We start from the raw sequence: 23,002 nt of genomic DNA on the forward strand, positions 1-23,002 counted from the left end.
ATTGGAAGAATCAACATTGTGAAAATGACTCTACTACCCAAAGCAATCTATAGATTCAATGCAATCCCTATCAAACTACCACTGGCATTTTTCACAGAACTAGAACAAAAAATTTCACAATTTGTATGGAAACACAAAAGACCCCGAATAGCCAAAGCAATCTTGAGAACGAAAGAAGGAACTGGAGGAATCAGGCTCCCTGACTTCAGACTATACTACAAAGCTACAGTCATCAAGACGGTATGGTACTGGCACAAAAGCAGAAAGATAGATCAATGGAACAGGATAGAAAGCCCAGAGATAAACCCATGCACATATGGACACCTTATCTTTGATAAAGGTGGCAGTAATGTACAATGGAGAAAGGACAGCCTCTTCAATAAGTGGTGCTGGGAAAACTGGACAGGTACATGTAAAAGTATGAGATTAGATCACTCCCTAACACCATACACAAAAATAAGCTCAAAATGGATTAAAGACCTAAATGTAAGGCCAGAAACTATCAAACTCTTAGAGGAAAACATAGGCAGAACACTCTATGACATAAATCAAAGCAAGATCCTTTCTGACCCACCTCCTAGAGTAATGGAAATAAAAACAAAAATAAACAAATGGGACCTAATGAAACTTCAAAGCTTTTGCACAGCAAAGGAAACCATAAACAAGACCAAAAGACAACCCTCAGAATGGGAGAAAATATTTGCAAATGAAGCAACCGACAAAGGATTAATCTCCAAAATTTACAAGCAGCTCATGCAGCTCAATAACAAGAAAACAAACAACCCAATCCAAAAATGGGCAGAAGACCTAAATAGACATTTCTCCAAAGAAGATATACAGACTGCCAACAAACACATGAAAGAATGCTCAACATCATTAATCATTAGAGAAATGCAAATCAAAACTACAATGAGATATCATCTCACACCAGTCAGAATGGCCATCATCAAAAAATCTAGAAACAATAAATGCTGGAGAGGGTGTGGAGAAAAGGGAACACTCTTGCACTGCTGGTGGGAATGTGAATTGGTTCAGCCACTATGGAGAACAGTATGGAGGTTCCTTAAAAAACTACAAATAGAACTACCATATGACCCAGCAATCCCACTACTGGGCATATACCCTGAGAAAACCAAAATTCAAAAAGAGTCATGTACCAAAATGTTCATTGCAGCTCTATTTACAATAGCCCGGAGATGGAAACAACCTAAGTGCCCGTCATCGGATGAATGGATAAAGAAGATGTGGCACATATATACAATGGAATATTACTCAGCCATAAAAAGAAACGAAATTGAGCTATTTGTGATGAGGTGGATAGACGTAGAGTCTGTCATACAGAGTGAAGTAAGTCAGAAAGAAAAAGACAAATACCGTATGCTAACACATATATATGGAATTTAAGAAAAAAATGTCATGAAGAACCTAGGGGTAAAGCAGGAATAAAGACGCAGACCTCTTAGAGAACGGACTTGAGGTTATGGGGAGGGGGAAGGGTGAGCTGTGACAGGGCGAGAGAGAGTCATGGGCATATACACACTAACAAACGCAGTAAGGTAGATAGCTAGTGGGAAGCAGCCGCATGGCACAGGGATATTGGCTCGGTGCTTTGTGACAGCCTGGAGGGGTGGGATAGGGAGGGTGGGAGGGAGGGAGACGCAACAGGGAAGACATATGGGAACATATGTTTATGTATGACTGATGCACTTTGTTATAAAGCAGAAACTAACACACCATTGTAAAGCAATTATACCCCAATAAAGATGTTAAAAAAAAAAAAAAAGACAGTGTGAATGCATTTTTTATTTGTAATGCTTTTTTCCTCCTATCTGATTTAAAAGATAACTGCATCAAGCAATAATTATAAGTCTATATTCATGGGCATATGATGTGTAAAGATGTAATTTGTATGACAATAATAGCACAAAGGCAGAGTGAGGGAATAGAGCTATAAAAAGGCAAAGATTTTTTTAATACTATTGAAATTAAATTGGTTTTAATTAAAATGAGAGTGGTATAAATTAAAATGTTAATTGTAATCCCCAGGGAAACTACAAAGAAAATAATTTTTTAAAAAACATGGAAAAAGAAACAACAAGAGAATTAAAATGGCACACAGGAAAATATCTATTTAACACAAAAGTATGCATTAATGGAGGAATACAGGAACACAAAAGGCATAAGAAATATAGAAAACAAATAGCAAAATTACAAGCATAAATTCTACCTTATCAGTAATTACATTAAGTGTAAATTAATTAAACACTCCAATTAATAGGCAGAGATAGGCAAAATAGATGAAAAACATGACATAATTATATGCTGTCTATAGGAGACACACTTTAGATTCAAAGATACAAATAAGTTGAAGGTAAATGAATGGAAAAAGATTTACCATGCAAATAGTAACCCAAAGAAAGCTGGAATGGCTATACTAACATCAGATAAAATAGACTTTAAAACAAAAATTGTTACTAGAGATAAAAAAGGACATTTTATACTGATAAAAGGGTCATTTCATCAAGAAGATATAACAATTGTCAACATGTATGCTAACAACAAAGCCCCAAATATATGAAACAAAAAAAACAGGCAGAACTGAAGGGAAGAAATAGACAGTTCAATAATAATTGTTGGGACTCTCCTGGTGGCACAGTGGTTAAGAATCTGCCTGCCAATACAGGGGACACAGGTTCAATCCCTGGTCCAGGAAGATCCCACGTGCCATGGAGCAACTAAGCTCGTGCACCACGACTACTGAGCCTGCACTCTAGAGCCCATGAGCCACAACTACTAAGCACATGCACTGCAACTACTGAAGCCCGTGTGCCTAGAGCCCGTGTTCTGCAACAAGAGAAGCCACTGCAATGAGAAGCCCACGCACCACAATGAAGAGTAGCTCCCGCTCGCTGCAACTAGAGAAAGCCCATGCACAGCAACAAAGACCCAATGTAGCCAAAAAAAAAAAGCAAAAAAACAATAATTGTTGGAGATTTCAATACTTCACTTTAAATAATGGATAAAACAACTAGACAGAGGATAAACAAGGAAAGAGAAGACCCAAACAACACTATAAACCAACTAGACCTAACAGACATCTATAGAACATTCCATCCTACAACAGCAGCATAAATATTCTTCTCAAGTGTACATAGAACATTCTCGAGGACAGACTATATGTTAAGCCACAAAACAAATCTCAATAATGTAAAAGAGCTGAAACATACAAAGTATGTTCTCTGACCACAACTGAATGAAATTAGAAACCAATAACAGAAGGAAATTTGGGAAATTCACAAATATGTGGAAAGTAAACAACACACTCCTAAATAACCAATGGGTCAAAGAAGAACTCACCATGAAAATTAGAAGCTACTTTGAGATGAATGAAAATGAAGACAATATACAAAAATTGCTTAGAGGGAAATTTTAGCTGTAAACATCTACATTTAAAAATAAGAAAGATATCAAATCAATAACCTAATCTTCTTAAGAAACTATACAAAAAGCAAAAACAAACACCAGAGAAAGCAGAAGGAAAGAAGTAATAAAGATTAGAGTGGAAATAAATGAAGTTGAGAATAGAAAAACAATAGAGAAAATCAATGAAACCAAAAGTTGGTTCTTTGAGAAGATCAACAGAATAAGCAAACTTTTAGACTAAGATTTTATTTTATTTATTTATTTATTTTTTTTTTAAACTAAGATTTTAAAACAGAGAAAACTAATTACTAAAATCAGGAATGAAAGAGATATAACTACTGACCTTAAAGAAATAAAAAGGATTATAAGAGAACACTATGAACAATTCTATGCCAACAAATTAGAAAACCTAGTTGAAATGGACAAATTTCTAGGAAGACACAAACTTCCAAAACTAATTCAAGAAGAAATGGAAAATCTGAATAGACCTACAATAAGTGAAGAGATTGAATTAGTATTTAAAAAAACAAAAGAACTTCCTACAAAGAAATACCCAGGACCAGATGTCTTCACCAGTGAAGTATGCCGAACATTTAAAATAAAATTAACACTAGGGACTTTCCTGGAGGTCCAGTGGTTAAGACTCCATGCTTCCACTGCAGGGGGCGCGGGTTTGATCCCTGGTCAGGGAATTAAGATCCCACATGAGCACGGCACAGCAAAAAAATAAAAAAAATTAAAAAATTAAAAATAAAATAAACACTAATCTTTCATTAACTCTTCCTACAAATAGAAGAGGAGGGAACACTGTCCATTTCATTCTATGAGGCTACTATCACCCTGATACCAAAACCAGACAAAGACATCATAAGAAAACTACAGATCAATATCCCTTATGATTATTGATACCATAATTTTCAACAAAATACTAACTGAATCCCATAGCATATAAAAAGGATTATATGTCAGACCAAGTGGGATCTGGCCGAAGAATGCAAGTGTGACTCAATTTGCATGAAAATCAATTAATGTAATACACCATATTCATAGAATAAAGGACAAAAAGCCGTATCATATCAATAAACATAGAAAAAGCATTTGACAGAGTCCAGCATCCTTCCATGATAAAAACACTTCAACAAATAAAGAATAGAAGGGAACTTCATCAACACTTAGGTAGCAGTTAATAAATGTCAGATGCACTGTTGTAACCACTTTATGTTCATTAAATAATTTAATTCTCACATTAACTCTGTAAGGCAGGAACTATTATTAGCCATATTTTACAGATGGGAAAACTGAGGCACAGAGCATTTAACTAACATTTCTTATGTTCGGAAGCTAATAAGTTGTGGAGCTAGGATTACAATACAGAAATTCTGACTACAGTGTCCATGTTCTTAACCATAGTCAGCTATACTGTCTCTCAGTGAATGTAAAATAATAATAATGATAAACAAACTTGGTTTCCTAAGAACTAATGATTTGATCTTCATCTGTTAGTAAACTTAATTCATAGTACTGTTGACTTATATCAGTGACCATAATTTGTAATACTTGTAAGAATTTTTAACATTAGTACCAATGTTTATTTAAGTTGGTAAAGCTGGGTCAATATTGATATTTAATTGTAATTTAATTCATAAAACTGGTGATGTTTATTTATATAAGTAAACATAATTTGTAACATTGTAAAAACCTTGTCAAATTAGTTATAAAACTTGATGGCATTGGTAATGGTGATTCAATTTCTTTTTTTTTCCAATTTCTATTTGTAACTAAAACCTGATTCATAACTGTGGTACTCATAACTTATACTAGTAAACATAACTTTAATATTAGTAATTATTTATGATATCAATTGGATGTTAACCATATTAATAATGATTTCTGTTAGTAACTGTAGGATAGCTCAAAACATAGGTACTCATAATTTATATTAGTAATCTTAATTTGTAACATTGGCAGTAATTTGTAACAGTACTTTACAATGTTTGTACTAATAGTTTAATTTCTTTTAGTAATTATAACTTAATTCACAACATAGGCACTAATCATTTATATTGATGATCTTAATTTGTAACACTGTAATAAACTGTAATCTTAGTAGTAATATTTGATGATATTAGTAATGGTAATACAATTTTTATTATTAAGTATAATATAATTCAAAACAGGGACTTATAATTTATATTAGAGCATAATTTATAATATTGATAATAATTTATAATAATAGTTATAATCTTCAATGATACTAGTAATAATTACTCAAATTCTATTAGGAACTATAATTTAATTCATAACATTGGCACTCACAACTTTTTATCAATAACAGTAATTTGTAATACTGGTTATAATTTATAATATTAGTGATTATATTTGTGGTAAAAGTAGCCAACAATCCAATTTTCTATTTGTATACAATCTAATTTTTAACATTGCTACTGATAATTTTTATTGGCAATCCTAATTTGAAACACTATTAACATTTCTATCAGGAGGAATATTTGGTAACGTTAGTAACAATGACTTGATTTGTATATGTAACATAATCTGATGTGCATCATTTTTTTTGTCTTTATTGAATTTGTTACAATATTGCTTCTGTTTTATGTTTTGGTATTTTGGCCGTGAGGCATGTGGGATCTTAGAATTATGGAACGCTTCATGAATTTGCGTGTCATCCTTGCGCAGGGGCCATGCTAATCTTCTCTGTATTGTTCCAATTTTAGTATATGTGCTGCCGAAGTGAGCACCATAATCTGAATCATTACATTAATTCTGTTAATTTACACTAGAAATCAGTTTTTTAATACTGGTGAGAATAGATACTATAACAGGATCAATGATTTAATCACACTTGTAACTACACAGTAAATTCCTGGTAGTAATAAACCGTATCATGAAGCAACGTCACCCTCCATGTGCATGTGCCGGCTGCACTCTTTGATAGCATACCACTGGTAATACATCCATTGGCAATACTATTGCAATAGGCATGATGCTTTTCCCTCCAGCTCACTCCCTTTCCCCAGACTCACCATCTCTTTGTGATTGGGGTAGAAGGTCTGATCGATTAGAGGGAATTCCTCTGTCCCCAGTTTCTTGTGCAGTCGAACCATCTGAGCGAACTATGAGAGGCAGGAGAGACGGGTCAGCAAGTCCCTTTACCTGGAGGGAGTCTCCAAGCTGGGACTCCAAGCTTCCAAACTTCCTCCGTTCCCCCAGATCACAGTGGTTTCAAGCTCCCGCATGCATGTATGAGCTGTTCCCTCTGCCAGTAGCACCCTTCTGTCACTTACCACCCAGGGCTTGTCACAGAAGTTGTAGACAGAATGCAAAGAGTTAACGCTGGGGATTCCGGCATACTGCAGCCCAATGACCAAACTGCGGTAGTCTCCATTCCGTGCCATGCTGAACGCATGCTGGCGGATCAGCACGAAGTCTGGTTTCAGAGACCTGGGGTGGCAAGGGTAGAGTGTAGATGGTCCTCCCAGAAGCTCCCCACCACCTTTAGAATAAAGGTCAAGTCTTGAAATCTCCACAGCTCCTAGAAACTACACAGTGGTTTCTCACCTCAGCCACATACACAAGCTGTTCCCTCCACCACATGTGCCCTTCCTACCCTTTCCTCATCTGGTGGCCCTCTTAAGCCTTTCCTGCCTGCTCCTCTCCTCACCAAGGTGAGCTTGCAACTTGCCCGCTCAGCTCTCACAGCTCCCAGTCACAATCTCTCAGACTACTTCTGTCCACGAAGGATGCTGCCCAGAATAAATTCCAGCCTCAGGGCCTCTGCATGGGCTATTCCCTCTGCCTGAAACGCTTCCTCCCTAGATTTCTACATGCCCCACTCCTCCACCTCCTTCAAGTCTTTCCTCAAATGTCTCTCACACTACTGGTCTACCCCCAACCAAACTGCAGACCCTTCCCCAATCCCTTCACCAATCCCTATATCCCTTTGCTGATATTTTTTCTGAGCACTTTGACATTTCCTTCTTTATTTGTTTATTGTGTGTATCCCACAGTAGAATGTAAGCTTCACGAGAGCAGAGGGGTTTTTTTGTTTGTTTTTTTTGCGGTACGCGGTCCTCTCACTGTTGCGGCCTCTCACGTTGCGGAGCACAGGCTCCGGACGCGCAGGCTCAGCGGCCATGGCTCACGGGCCCAGCCGCTCCGCGGCATGTGGGATCTTCCCAGACTGGGGCACGAACCCGTGTCCCCTGCATCGGCAGGCGGACTCTCAACCACTGCGCCAACAGGGAAGCCCCGAGCAGAGGGTTTTTATTTTGTCTTTTTTGGGGTCTGTTTTGTTCACTGCCAGGACCTCAGTATGTACAACAGCTCCTGGCACACAATAGATACTCAATAAATATTTGTTGAATGTAAAATGCTGAGAGCAGCACCTGGCATGCAGTAGATGCTCAAGAAATGTTTGTTGAATTAATATTTGTTTGGCCAAAAAGTTCGTTTGGATTTTTCTGTAAGATGTTATGGAAGAACACGAACGAACATTTTGGCCAATCCAATAACTGAAAAGTTTGGCTTGTGGTCTTCTGGGATCCTTGGCTCTTCTCCACAAGAGAAGCTATCTCCTTACATTCTGTGCCTAAGTTCTTTTTCTAAAAATTGGAATATAATTGGCACGTTATATGTCAATTCTTCTATAAGTTTAAGGTGTATAACATGTTGATTTGATACATTTATATATTATAATATGATTGCCATTGTAGCATTAGTTAGTACCTCTACCATGTCACATAATTATTTCTTTTTTCATGGTGGGAATAATTAAGATCTGGTCTTTTAGCAGGTTTGCTGATTATGATACAATATTGTTGTCTGTATCCACCGTACTGTGGATTAGATCTCTAGGATTTATTTATCTATCAGTTGCAAGTTTGTACTCTTAAACAACATCTCTCCTATTCTTCCACCCCACCCACCAGCCTCTGGCAATCACCTTTCTACTCTCTGTCTCTATTAGTTTGGCTCTTTCAGATTCCACATATAAGTGATAGCATACAGTATTCCTCTTTCTCTGTCTGATTTATCTCACTTAGCATAATGTCCTCAAGATCCATCCATGTTGTCACAAATGGCAGGATTTCCTTCTTTCTCATGGCTGAATAACATCCCATTGTGTGTGTGTGTGTGTGTGTGTATGTGTGTGTGTGTATCACTTCTTTATCCATTCATCTGTTGATGGATACTTAGGTTGGCTATTGCAATGTGCCTAAGTTCTTGCTCACAGAAGGATGGGAGGGGAGGTAGGGACTCTTCCTCAGCTCTAAGGGAGCCCTTTTGCCTCCCCCATAATACCAAGGTAACCTTTTTACACTCACCGCACAACCTTCACCCCATTCCGAAGGACTTCCATGTCCACAGAGAATCCACCATTGGCATGAGCCACGAGGTTGAGATCAGAGAATTCAGCCTGGGAAGGAAAAAAAATCAGGGATTCATGCACATCACACAAAAAAGACCACTCAGTTTGCAGTCTGGACAGTTGACCCCCATGTCCACCTGCCCCAACTAACCTGTTCTACTTTAATGTCAATTTCTCCATGGATCTTTTTCCCTTTGAAGTATTTCGCCCTGAAGAGGAAAAGCAGAGCACATCCGTCAATGCTCCAATCTCAGGAAGACGAAACCCAGGCTGGTCCTTTGACCCCTTTGCCCCTCCAGTGCCACTAGAGAAACTATAATGTGATTTATAATTGTTGAAATACTTTGAAAAACCTAACAGTTCTTTGTGAACAATGAAGTCTGTTGTAATCCTTGTGGAGGTATGTAAATGTCAAAGGAGATTGCAAACTATAAAACAAGTTCTTAAAACACAGAGAGCAGGCATTTCCCAAAGTATGGTCTGCTTGTCACACTGCTATCTGAAAAGCTTTGCAAAACAAGGAGTGCTTTGTAAAGTGTAACATACTTTGAAATTGCATGGAGGTTTGTAAATGGTAAAGAACCTTAGGGGGTATATATATATGGAGTGTGCCCAGGTATGTGTCAGCACCTATGTCTGCTTGTGTGGCCTGAAGCATCTCTCTGCTCTCTAGCCCTTTCCCAAGGAAGAACACATTCACCACGTGTGGTTGTGCACTGAGAGGGACACAGCAGCCATGAGTGGGCAGCTGCACTAGAAAAGGAGGAGCAGATTGAAGGGTGCAGGCTGGTGGGGGTTCTACAGAAGCCAGAGTCAGCCATGATGAGGGTGAGGAGGAATGCAGCTGAGGATGAGGGGAAGCCACAGGATCGGAGAGGCGTAGGAACAGCAGTAGATACATCACGAACTGCTAAGTCACTGTCCCTGGGCCCATTCCCATATGGGCTTCTCCCCCAGGCCCAGGATTCCTTCCTGACAGACTTCTCCACAGACAGAAGCTCATCCCCAATCAGGTTTCCCATAGAAGAAGGCTGAGGGGAGGAGCCACTCCTGGGATTGCCTACATGCACACAATCAGGATCTCTGATATACACAGCACAACCGGCCCTAGTGATTTCACTGACATACCCCTAAGACCCCAAGCACAGCTATTTTCTCCTCTCTCTCCCTCTTCCCTCCTACCCCCTACTCCATCACTGACACTGTCCCCTCACAGATGTTGGAAGAGAATCTCTTAGACCTGTGCATTTTTCATTTAGAAAATGATGACGATCATATGATATCACTTATATGTGGAATCTAAAAAAATAGTACAAATGAACTTATTTACAAAACAGAAATAGACTCACAGATGTAGAAAACAAACTTATGGTTACCGGGGGAAAGGGGGGAGGGATAAATTGGGAATTTGGGATTGACATATACACGCTACTATATATAAAATAGATAACTAGTAAGGACCTACTGTATAGCACAAGGAACTCTACTCAGTACTCTGTAATGACCTATATGGGAAAAGAATCTAAAAAAGAGTGGATATATGTATATGTAAAACTGATTCACTTTGCTGTACACCTGAAACGAACACAACATTGTAAATCAACTATACTCCAATAAAAATTTTTTTAAAAAAAATTTAAAAATTAGATGAATGGAAAAATAAATAAATAAAAGTGATATATATATATCACTTTTTGACCATATATGTAGTGGATACTGTGGTATATATATATGATATATATCACTTTTTTAAAAAACTTTTTTAACTTTTTTGACCATAAATGTAGTGGATACTGTGGTGTTCTGCTCAGATCTCCTCTTCAGGGTCAATGCACCCTGAATATCAGCTGTTGAAAGATCACAGCTGTGTCCCCTTGGGAATTGTCTTCTGTCACAGGGAACTTCCTTGGCCAAGGTTATACTTACGTACTGGCAGCCCATGGCTGATATGTGGTCTATGAGTGAGTACAAAGGCCAGCCTCTTTGCCTCAATATAGGCTGACTCTGAAGGACCACCCTAGCTCTAGAGCTCCCCCTTAGGATCAGCTGAGGCCTTGGATGCAACCGCATTGGGGACCCACTTCTCCCTCTGCTCAACCTTGCCCTCCTTACAGGTGCTGATTCCAAAGGCACTCCCCGATAAGCCTGTGCGTGCAATTCTCTGTCTCAAAATCTGTTTTCAGAGACCCCAATCTAAAACAGTGGGCCAGAGAAGTCAAACTACAAAGAAGACTCTACTGCCTTTCTGGAGCCGGGCCACCCAGCAGCCAGCAGGCAATAACGAAGCATCATTTGTGGGGGTGGAGCACAATAGTCCCTGATGTGCTGTAGCAACACAAAGCGCCCTGTGACATGTCTGCGCTGTGGTGCAAGCAGGATGCCACTTGAACCATATGATCTGGCAAACCCTATGATACTGGAGATGTCTGTAGTGAGAAAAGATGCAGTGTGGAGTTGATTCTCCTGAGTGGGAGAATTATAGTGCAGGCCTATGGGGTTTTGAAGCAGAAGTAACTTTAACTGATGGTGGACTGTAATGAGATACTAGTGGAAGGGAATGCACTAGCTGGTGAAATATTCCTGGTACTAGAGAGGTGTGAGGGAAATGGTAACCAGACTTGGGTGACTATTCGCTAAACACCCTTGATTAGCTGAAGAAAGATATGACATGCTCAGTGTGAATAATCACCAATTCAAAGCAAAATGTAAAAGGCAGAAGACCTCCTTGGCTGTACTTAAGGAAACCCCAATGTTCTGCAACCAGAGGGCAGACAGAGGAGAAGATCAGACTTAGGACTTAACTGTAAGTGTAGTCGAACTTCAGAGAAGGTTGAATTCTCAGGCCCAGTACATCTCCTATGCCATGCTCAGGGCCCTAAAAGGACAGGAGTGGAGCCCTGAGATTGTGATGGGGATATCTGGGAAGATGCGTGTAACACCTTGAACTTACAGATTCACCTGAACCCACTGGGTCTGCTGGAGTAGCCCATTCCTTGTTAGAATACAGAAACTTCCCTTTGCTTGACAATAATGCAGAGGCCTTGAACGAAGCATGTGTCTTATAAAACAATTCTTACCCCTTTCAGAATCAACTTCCCTTCCCCTCTCGGCAACCAGATCAACAAACAGGGTCAAATCCTAGCACAACCTGACTGGAGAGGTTCTAAGCTTGCAAAGGAAGGAAAGGAATGATACACAGAAGCTGAAGAATCTGGCTAACATGTATCAGCAGGAGCTGGGAAAGCATGCCTGAGACTGGATGCTGAGGACAGTGGACCAAGGGAGTGAAGCATGAACTTGGAGCACTCTCCCAGGACACAGAACTTAAAACCGTGGCAACGACTCCAGGAAATGTTGCTGATACAATTTTGGATGACTTGTGGTAGCTTGGAAAAAACAGTGGCCCACACCAAGTGAAGCAGAAATACCAGACTTCCATGGCAGATTGTGGAGGAAAGGATCAAAGGGCTCAGAGGAGCAGATGTGTTAGAGTAGATACACTACTTAAGTCTGGAAGACCAACCAGCTGACTCTATTCTATGGGAGGGCCCAGAGGATATACCCAACTTACAAAGTGAGGAATATGTTGGTGAGAGTGGCACCAGCCATGTTGAGAAGCACAGTGGACATAAGGTCATAAATGAAGTCCTGGCCCAGGTCCTGCTCACAGTGGGTACGTTGGGTCCACAGGTCCACCTAGTGGTCACTTCCCCAGCTCACAAATACATAATTGGAATGGACATATCTGTAGTTTTCAGAACCCCTACACGAGTTCCTTGGCCTGCCGGGGCAGAGCTATGGTAGTGGGGAAGTTCAAATGGATGCCTCGGAAATTATACCCACCTCCCCTGATCAAAACTGTAAATCAAAGACAATATTGTGTCTATCCTAGGGGTGATGGTGGAAATTAGTGCTCCTCTGAAAGAGCTAAAGGACGCAGGGGTGTTAGTCCCATAATATCTCCACTGAATTAACCAGTTTGGGCCCTGAGGAGGCTGGATGGATCCTAAAGAATGTAGACTACTGTGAGCTCAACCAAGTAGTAGCCTTGATTGAAGCTGCTGTACTGGTCATGCTGTCATTGCTGGAGCAAATTAAAGGATCTCAGGTACAGCAGGTGGGCACTGATTTAGTGAATGACTGCTTTTCTATCCTGATCAGAAGAGAGGATCAGAGACATTTCACACTCATATGGGACTGACCACAATATATATTGATGGTCTTGCCATAGGGCTATGTTATCTTTCTCACCCTATGTCATCATATAGTCCAAGAGGACATGGACCACCTGTACATCCCAGAGAATATCACACTGGACTACTATATCGATTACATCATATTGATTGGCCAAGATGAGCAAGAGATGGTTAGCACATTGCCTTGATAAGACACATGCACTCCAGAGGGTGGGAGATAAACCCTGAAAAGACTCAGGGTCCTGCCACATTAGTGCGATTTTTAGGGATTCAGTGGGCCAAGGTATGCCAGGACAGCCCCTCCAAATAATCACGCAAAGCATTGCATCTTGCACCTTCCACCATGAGGAAGGCTTCTTCAGGTCCAAAGGAGAGGTCTCTTTAGGTTTTGGAGGCAGCGTATTCCACACCTGGAAATGCTGTTCTGATCCATATTTCAGGTGACACGTAAGGCTGCCAGCCCTGAGCAGGTCCAGGCTGTAGTGTGAGCAGTCTTGCCACTCAGGGCATATGATCTGACAGATCCTACAATACTGGATAGTGAGGAAAATGTAGTGTGGAGCTTATGGGATGCCTGAGTGGGAGGCCCCTGGGGTTCTGGAGCAAGGCCATGCCATCTGCAGCAGAGAATTACACCGCTTTTGAGAAACAAATCCTGGTGCAGTACTGGGCCCTGAGAGAGACAGAATGCTTGACCGTGGGGTACCAAGGAACCACGTATCCTGGTGCCTATTATGAGCTGGGTCCTGCCAGGCCCACCAAGTAATGAAGTCAGATGGGCCCAGGAGCCAGGATCGACCCCAGCAGGACCATGCAAGCTGCCTGAGCAAGTAACCCGGATGCCCGTGTCATCCACACTGTTGTGTTAGTGCCTCCCTCAGCTCACTAAGGGAACACCTTACAACCAGCAGATGAAGGAAGAAAAAGCCTAAGCTTGGTTCACAAATGGGTTGGCTTGGTACGTGGGTGGAAGCCAAAAATGGACAGTGACGATGCTATAGCCCCACTCGGAGTGGTCTTGAAAAATAGTGGCAAAGCTCCCAATGGGCAGAGCTTTGGGCTGTGCACCTGGTCATCTATTCTGTGGGGAAAGAGAAGTGACCCAAGATTCGAATACATATTCACTGATGGGCAGTGGTAAATGGCTTGGCTGATTAGACAGAGGCCTTGAATGAACAATATTGGAAGATCAGGAAGAGGAGGTCTGGGACACCGAAATGTGGGTGGACGTACGGGAGTGGAGATGAAACAGAGTGAGGATTGAAGATCTTTGTATTGTGTGTTAACACCCACCAGATAGCATCCACCCTGGAAGTGGCACTAAGCAACCAGGTAGACAGAATGACTCAGCCTAATGACGTCAGCCAGCTTCTAGAATCAGCCAGTGCTGGCAGATGGGCACACGTATGAAGTGGCAAGGGTAACAGAGATAGAGGCAGCATGTGAGGCCTATGGCATTATTGCTGAATGACCAACCTCTGAGCACCAGAGACCAATATTGAGTCCCTGACACAGCACCATCCCTCAAGAAGACCAACCGGCCACTCCATGGCGAACTGACTACACTGGGCTCCTTCCACTCGGGAAAGAGTAATGACTGATTTTGACTGGAATATTCTGTATATGGGTTTGCCCTTCCTGACTACAGGACCTTAGCCAGCATCCCTGTCCAAGGGCTTACATAATATTTGATCCACCAGTATGGGATCCCGCATAACATTGCATCAAACTGAAGGACTCACTTTACAGCAAAGGAGGTGCAAAAGTAAGCCCACGACCATGGAATCAACTGATGACATTATATACCGCACCACCCAGAAGCTGCTGGCCTGATAGAGTGAAAGAACAACCTGGTGTAGCCACAGCTAAGACCTAAGCTTGCAGGTGATACCGTGCAGGAATGGGATACCATCCTCCAAAACACAGTGTACACGCTAAATCTGTTGTTTGTGCTGTGCTCTTTAGAAGTAGAATACACCGGTCTGGGGGCTTGGAGGTGAAAGTAGGAGTGGCCCAGCTTACCATCAATTCCAGTGATCCACTTTTGGAATGTGTGCTTCCTGTTCACTCAGGGTTCTGCAAGGTTAGAGGTCCTGGTTTTCCAAGGGGGAACACTGCTACCAGGGGACACAGCAAGAATCCCATTACCTTCTAAGCCTTGACTGCTACCTGGACACTTCAGGCTTCTCATGCCAACGGAACGGAACACGAGTCACTGTCTTGGCAGGGGCACGTGACCCTAATCATCAGGAGGAGATAGGGCTGCTGTTACACAGTGGGGGCAGGGAGGAACACGTTTGGCCCCCAGGTGATCTGCTTGGGCATCTGTCGGTACTCCTTGCTTAACACTGATGGCAAATGGACGAGTACAGCAGCCACAGCCTGAGGGGATGGGGAGCAAGAGCTCAGGGATCCCTCAAGGATGAGGGAATGGATCACTCACCAGATAAGCCACTGAGACCAAGGAGGGGTGCTAGCCGAGGGTGAGGGGAATCTAGAATGTGAGGTAGAGGAAGGAAACAATGCATCATTTACTTATGCCACATTTATCAACTATGGCAGTGGAGGCTGTAGTTTGTCCAACTAACTGTGCTCTTTCAAGTGTCCCCCAGAAAACAAGATCAATTAGAATCCTGGAAACGCTGTTCCCAGATGGGTGAACTTACTTCTAAAAAGCAAGTGAATCTGAGCAGTCCAGGGGGTAGGCTGTGCGCTCCACCCAGATCTTCACACTCCTCCTTCTTGTCACATCTGTCCCCCAGCTTCTGGGAATACCTGCTGCTGAAGGCTCACAGTGCTGTCCGTCCCTGGGAACTGCCCTCTGCAGCAGGGACTCACCTTCCGCAAGATTATGCCTCCTCCCAGAGGGCAGCCTGCAGCCAATGACTGACTGATGCAGGACTACAAAAGCCTGGCCACCCCATCTCAACTGGGACAACTCTGAAGTGTCATCCCAGCTCCAGAGCTCCCCAGATGATCAGCTGGGACAACTGTTGTGAAGCATCAGAGCTCAGCCTTTCCTTCTGCCAAATCCTGCTTCCCCCACTCCTCCCCTGCAACAGGTGTTATTCCCAAGAGCTCTCTCCGATCAATCTGCACACAAATATCAGAGTCTCAGGGTCTGCTTCCAGGAAAGTCTAAGAAAAGAAGCCACAAGAAGAAATATATAACCCACCATATACATATTTACATAATAACCCATCCTATATATGTAATATATATTATATAAGACATATAGTGTACAGAAAATTTAATATAGGATGTCTTATATAACATATTGCATATTATATATTATGTGTTACATTACCTAGAATGTGTATAAATATGCATAATGAAAGTTTCAGTAAATAATTACCTTTAGTATTTGCAATGGAGTCTGATATTTCCTATTCTATTCCATTTCATGAAGAAAAACATACACATATATATGTATTATATACTATAAACTCATTATATAACAAATGTATTAGAGAATATACATAATATATATGGTATACATTATTGATTACATTTCTTATTGGAGTAACAGTTTCAGTTTCACTAAATATTAATTGTGCTTACTATGTGCAATATACTCTTACTATTTTCATGTATCAATATTATTATTTATCATAGCTCTACTTTCATTTCATGAAGAAAATGAAATGCTGGTCACAAGCCAAGAGGTGACCCACAGCCGAAAAAACACTGGACTAAATTATCTGTAAAAAGAGGTGACAAGTCTCAACTGAGTCTGCAACTTTAAACCACACAGGACTCAAGACCCAGGAAGGAATGAGAGTGGTGAGGTTTGGTGGGAAAGGCATCAGACTGTACTTAGGTGTACAATCCATTACAGAGTTTGCACAACTCCTCCTTTATTCCAGGCTGAAATCCCTAAGCTTGCGTGGTTCTGAATGTCTGCAAGTTGGTGATGCAGAGGTCTCTGTTCCTCACACTGAACCTGGCGTACACAGGCTCTCTCCCTTTGCCCATCCCACCCCACCTATAGCAGACACTAAATAAATGGTTGCTAGGTTGACTGGAAGAAAAGACTGGAGTGGCTGCTGGGATAAAGGAGGGCTTTTGGGATACAGAAGTGGAAGGGAAGAATTGTTCACAGAATTCAGCAGATGCTCAATAAATGCTCGCTAGACAAGTTAGAAGGAAAAAGTGGAAAACACTGGAGTTGTTTGATGGAACGAAGGAAAAGGCAGCAAAGGACCTGCCTGGAGGGTCGAAGTGAAGAAGGGAAGTCAAAAGGAGGGTGGTTACCAATATACAGCAGGGGCTTCATTAAGGTTTGTTGACTTCAATAGAGCAAATTTAGCCAGGAAGATGGCATCTGTGTGAGTGGGTGTTAGTGAAGGAATTACAACACGTGTTCAATAAATGCTTTATGGATTGAGGGAGAAGAGAGTGGAGGAGTCTGCTGCAGGGAGAGGAATGTCGTTGTTTGAACGGGACACAGTAAAAGAGTGATAAATACTTTTTGGATTAATTGGGGGAAAAGGGCAGTTGGGAAGATGGCTACTATGTGGGGGAGGGAACCTAGCCAGAAAACAGTAGGTACACATCATGAGCTTTCGGTTGTGTCGTGTGAAAGGCAGGATGGAGATTGTCGAAGGGGGAGTTAGGGCTACAGGAGGGGGAGAAGAGGCACTGAATATGGGGTTCTCAGTAGTATACAGTAAGTGTTCATTAAAAGATTGTTGGGGCTGAGTGGAGGAGAAAGTATGGAGAATACAGCTGGTGGTTGGGATTAGAAGGAAAGGGAACTGAGGAGGGTTCATCCTAGTATATAGTAGTGCTTAGTAAATGCCTCCCATACTCTTACACATGGAAAGTATGCAATAAATATCTGTAGAATGAATAAATAGAGAGAGCTCTGAATAGAGCCAAAGGCTTCTGGGTAAGGGCTCCTGGGGAGAGGGGTGACTAACCAGTAAAGAGGTGGTACTCAATAAATTCAGGCTGAAAGAGACCCCTGGAGAGAGAGCTCTTGAGACAAGGGAAGGAACTTCCAAGCTTGGCAAGAGGAAGTTGTGAATGGCTCTTATATAGTAGGTGCTCAGTAAGTGTTTACTGGCTTAAATAGAAAAAAAGGCCCTTTGGGGTATAGACTTAAGATTGGGAGAGGGAATCCTAGCGATACTGAAGGGAGTGGGAAAAGGGTAACCCTTCTAAATTTGGTTCTAGATTTATTGAAGGAAAGGACCCTGGGGAGAGGCTTTATGATTGGCACAGGTTATCCTAGGAGTAAAGAAGGGGAATCTACTTCCTACGCACGACAGGTACTGCATACGTGCTCACTGGACCCACTGGAAGAAAGGCACTTTGGGGAGGAGGTGTGACTACAGAACACACAGAAGGCACTCCATCAATGCTCACAGGAGCTATTAGAAGAAAAGGCCTTTGGGGGAAGGTGATTTAGAATCGAGCACCTGGCAGACAATGACTAAATGCTCACTGGATCCATTAAAAGAAAAGGTCTTTGGGGAAGGGGGGTGGCTAGAGATGGGCATATCATCATTGCATCCATTGGAGGAAAAGTCTTTGGGGGAAGGGGAATGGGGATACAGTAACTTGATTTATGTAAGCTTGATTCTCCATTCTTGGGAGGAAAGGCTTTTATGGAGAAGGCACAGAATCAGGCACACAGTGGGTGTGCCACAGATGCTCCAGGAGTGATTTTTTAAAAAGGTCTTTGGAAAGAAAGATTGAAACGGTGCACGCAGTAAGTGCAGATATATGATCACTATTAATTGGAGGCAAAGACCTTTATGGAGAAGGTCTAAGGTTGGGTCATGCAGATGGTGCTCAATATATACAGACTGAAGCCACTGGAGGAAAAGGCATTGGGAAAAGGGTCTGGGGTGAGGTAAACAGCAGGCACTCAATAATTGCTTGCTGAATACAATGAAGGAAAGAGCCTTTAGAGAAGGCTCACACCTTTAGATCAGGCAGTTGATAAATGCTAAGTGGGTCCACCAAAGGAAAGGTCTTTGAAGAAGTAGCTTGAGAACAGGGGATAAGGGAGGCACTCAAATGAATGCTTTCTAGATCCGTTGTAGGAAAAGGATTTGGAGCAGAGAGTCTGAAGATTAGCCCCACACAGAAGGTTCAAAAATGCTCATAGAACTCATTTGAGGAAAATATGTTTGAGGAAGGGGCTTGGGGTGGGGCATACACCAGGCACTTAATACATGCTTCCTAGATCCTTTGGAGAAATAGGCTCTTAGAGCGGGGGACTGAGTTGGGGCACACAGAAGGCATTCAATAAAGGCTCACAGGATCCATTAAAGGCAACGCTTTGGGCGAGAATCTGGGATGGGATACACAGCAGGCACTCAATCAGTGTTTAGTGAATAGTTTAAAAGGTTTTTGAGGTGAGGGCTGGGTTGCGGGCACATAGCGCACTCTGGATACATGCTCACAAGATCAGAGAAGGCCTTAGGGCAAGGACCGAGGGGGACAAGACACATATCAAGCTCTCAACGAATGTTCACAAAATTCACGTAAGCCAAAGGCCTTGAGGAAGGGCTCCCACTGAGGCACACTCCAGGTACTTGATAAATGCTCACAAGATCCATTAGAGGACAAGACCTTTGGGCACGGGTTCGGGGTGCAGGGCACATCGGGCTCTTGATTGCTCACAGGATATACTGAAGTCAAGGCTTTTGGGAAGGAGGCACACAGCAGGCGCCCGATAACTGCTCCCTGTATAGATCTAGAAGGTCTGGGTGGGGGGAGGGGGGAGGCAAGGGCGGGGCACACATGAAGCGCTTCGCATAATAATTTAAAGGAAAAGGGTTTGGGCGAGGGGGCCAGGCACGGGGCACACAAGCGGCGCTCGATAATTGCTCATGATGGAATGATCTGGGGACCCAGAACCGCGGGGGGACGTCCACAGCAGTGGCTTACCAGTCGGTGTGGGGCTCGTCGATTACCAGCAGCACCCTGGCGGCAGCGCCCCCACGGCCTGCGCCCCCAGAGCCGCCGCCCACTTGCTCGCTGAAGGTGGCGGCCGCGGCCGCCGTGGTCTGCTTGACCGCATTGGACAGTGACGAGAAGAAGCCACCGCCCCCAGAGGACCCGGGGCTAGGGGCAGCCGGAGAGGCCACGGGGGCTGCCGATGAGGCCCTCTCAGCAGTGGCGGTCGCAGGACCGGGCGTGGCTCCCGGGCTGGGGGCAGCGGGCGGCGGCGGGGGCGGCTGCGGGCGCTGCAGGTCTGTCATGTACCCATTTGGCAGATTGGCCATGAAGTTGCTGTCCGACAGGCGGCGCCGCAGGTAGTTCATGGCTGCGACGCGGGGCAGGGGGTCCTAGGAGCAGTCTGGTCAGGACCGCGGGGGCGGACCGCGCGGGGCCCAGGAGCACAGCTGTGCTCTCAGGCACGACGCGACTCTTCCGCTGCCCGCTGCAGACTGAGGCAGAGCTGAGTCGCCGCCGCTGCCGCAGCGCGGATGGTCGCGCCCGTGACCCCCTCTTTCGCGCCCCGCGTGGTGCAGTCCGGCTGGGCCGGTGGCGGCGCGGACGCGACCAAGGCGACTGGGAAGGGGAGTTTGCGGAGGAGCGGCGAGTGACGTCAGCGCGCCTTCAGGGCTGGGGTGGCGGTGGCGCGCGCCGGCAGGCGGGGGCGAAGGCACTGTCCGTGGTGCTGAAGGCGTCATTGCGCAAGCGCCACGCCGCATCCTGTCTCCCCTCCCCCGCCTCTGATTGGGGATGCGCAATTTGGGGAGTGGGGGCGGGGTGGGTGTTTGTCCGGAGGGTCCGGGTGGGTGCGTCAGGCATGCCCCCACCCCGCCTCATCCTGGTCTTCACACGCACTCGCACTCACACACAGGACCCTCCGCAGGTACTCGGTTTCCAGTGTTGATATTCACCACAGGAGGCATTTGGCGGGGTGGGAAGACCCGGAGACTCAAAAGTAGAGAAATAACCCCCTCACGGCGAGGGTTGGGGGTCACATGCAGTACTCCGCGAGATCAGTTTCCCACGTCCACATAGGCTCAGCTAGGCAGAGAGATGCATGCGGGGGTGGTGTAGACAGCATCAGACAGGGGGACGTGGACACTTGTGGGGAGTACATACGCTTGCGCTGGGCGAGGGGCTGGAGGCATACAGGGAATGCCACATATGTGGAGAAACATAGACACACACAAAAGTAAGGAAACATACGGAGGCATGTGCAGAGAGAGAACACACCGATCTAGGTATCTATACAGACACACAAGCCCAGGGTAACAGTCATGGACATGCATGCATACATGCATACAAATATGCCTAAACACGCACACAGGCACCACTCGGACACACGGAGACCCAGGGAAACTCACATGAGCATGCACACCGAGACAAAACACACCCACAGACAATCATGGACAAACCTAGATCTCCACACAGGCACATTTCCTGAAGCTCTAGCCTTGATGTGTGTTCACCTCCCCACCTCACCCCCCTACACACACACTTGGCCTATAGGTCCCCATCCGTTTGCCCTGGACACAGTCAAAAACCACGATAATAACCATCTGGCATTGTCAGTGCCCAAGGCCATCTTCCTCTGCACCAGAGAACTTTCCACAGACAGAGGCAGACCCATCCTAGGGTATGCAAACTGTAGGTGCCAAATAGTGTTTGCCACGTGAGCAAATGATCCTTGTAGGTTGGGCAGAGGTGGGCTGTGGAAGCTCCTGTAAGATCCTGACTACAATGAAAACACAAATCCATTTAAAAATAATCATTTGTTGACCGATTGTACCCAACCCTCACTACAATACTATGCGGCGGGTAATATGATTTCCATTTTACAGATGGAATCCACAAACTCCAATTCATTCCCAAAGGGTCATGCTCACTTTGTGATCCATACATTTGTTATTTTCTTTTAAGAATGTGCCAGAAAGAGGTGTCAGTGTGGCTGGAACAAAGTGAGTGAGGGAGATTGTGGCAGGAGATGGGGTCAGAGAGGTTAGCAGGGACCAGATGGAGCAGGGCCTTGTGGGCCCTGGTGAGCGATAATGGTGGACCAAGTGAGGTGGAAGAAGATATGGCAAGAAGTAGGCAGCTTTAGAGTCCCTTGTGCCATCAGGATTTTCAAGTGAATCATCCACTTATTCATTTATACATTCTTCATTCATTAAAGCTTTGGCCTGTTTAAACAAGGTCATGGTGTGAGGTCTGGAGTCGGAGAGCCTGGGTTCAAACTGGGCCTCCACTATACTCTTAAGAAAGTAACTTACCGGCCTCTGAAACTTGGCTTCCTCATCTGTAAAAATGATCACCCGACCCAACTCTAAGAGGGTGGGGGTGGGGGAGTGCTGTGACCTCTGCCAGGAATGTCCTTTCCTTCTCTCTCTCAAGGATCATCTTTTGCCTAGGTCTCCAGGAAGTCCCCTCTTCCCTTAGGCTCTCACAGTCCACTGTCTCTGTTCCCTCCTCCATCGCAGCCAGCTTCAGTCCACCTGCAGGCCTCTGCTTTGGCCATTCCTTCCCCCTCTCATGGATACCCTCTCTGGCATCCCATATCCCAGTGTTCCCCAAATGGGGAGCTCTCCAGAAACTGGGTATCTCCCAACATTTTGAAGTATGTGCTCCCCAGTTTTTGCTCAGTAACACAAGCAAACAAGCTCTGCTGGGCCCGTGGTGCCCTCTCTGGGGGATGGGAGCAGCTGCAGGTCTACAGATCTTTCTGGCTCCTCTGGGAGTGAGAAGTTGGGCTCCTTAGGAATCTGTCTCCAGTCTGCCTCTTCCCAGTAGCCCCATTGCCAGGTTCCTAGTACTCATGTCCCCCAGTGTCATTCCCTTTCTCCAGGTGGCTCATTTTCCAGAAATTAATTTTTTTGTAGACTGTTTCGCAGAAGAACGAAGATTCCCCCGACCCCCACCCAAGGAGTGTCTCAACTCCCTGAGGCAGAGGTAAGGCTCCTCTGTACTGGCTTCATCTTCTCCAACAGGAAGGCACATACAGAAGGGGCTCCAAGAATGTGTTTCTTTGTTGTGCATTGGTGAGCAA

At 44.1% G+C, this 23,002-nt stretch overlaps 1 protein-coding gene and 1 non-coding gene across 3 annotated transcripts in view; both read right to left on the reverse strand.

Annotated features, from left to right (window-relative positions):
- Positions 1 to 20,484, reverse strand: part of SYN1 (synapsin I) — a 51,666-nt gene extending 31,182 nt beyond the window's left edge. Inside the window, exons 1-5 of one of the 2 annotated variants that reach the window (XM_004281980.2) lie at positions 19,909 to 20,484; positions 8,961 to 9,018; positions 8,766 to 8,857; positions 6,726 to 6,882; positions 6,465 to 6,554 (exon numbers count right to left, since the gene is read on the reverse strand). In XM_004281980.2, coding sequence (XP_004282028.1) covers positions 6,465 to 6,554; positions 6,726 to 6,882; positions 8,766 to 8,857; positions 8,961 to 9,018; positions 19,909 to 20,285 — 774 coding nt within the window. In that variant the 5' untranslated portion in view covers positions 20,286 to 20,484. The remainder of the gene's footprint in view (positions 1 to 6,464; positions 6,555 to 6,725; positions 6,883 to 8,765; positions 8,858 to 8,960; positions 9,019 to 19,908) is intronic. The other variant, XM_004281981.2, reaches the window with a different exon arrangement.
- On the reverse strand, positions 6,073 to 6,179 carry LOC117197524 (U6 spliceosomal RNA). Its single transcript, XR_004478182.1, has one exon. It is a non-coding gene; the product is annotated as a U6 spliceosomal RNA (small nuclear RNA).
- Positions 20,485 to 23,002: the final 2,518 nt, after the last annotated feature.

This window comes from Orcinus orca, chromosome X, assembly GCF_937001465.1.
Source record: "Orcinus orca chromosome X, mOrcOrc1.1, whole genome shotgun sequence".
Classification (NCBI taxonomy): domain Eukaryota; kingdom Metazoa; phylum Chordata; class Mammalia; order Artiodactyla; family Delphinidae; genus Orcinus; species Orcinus orca.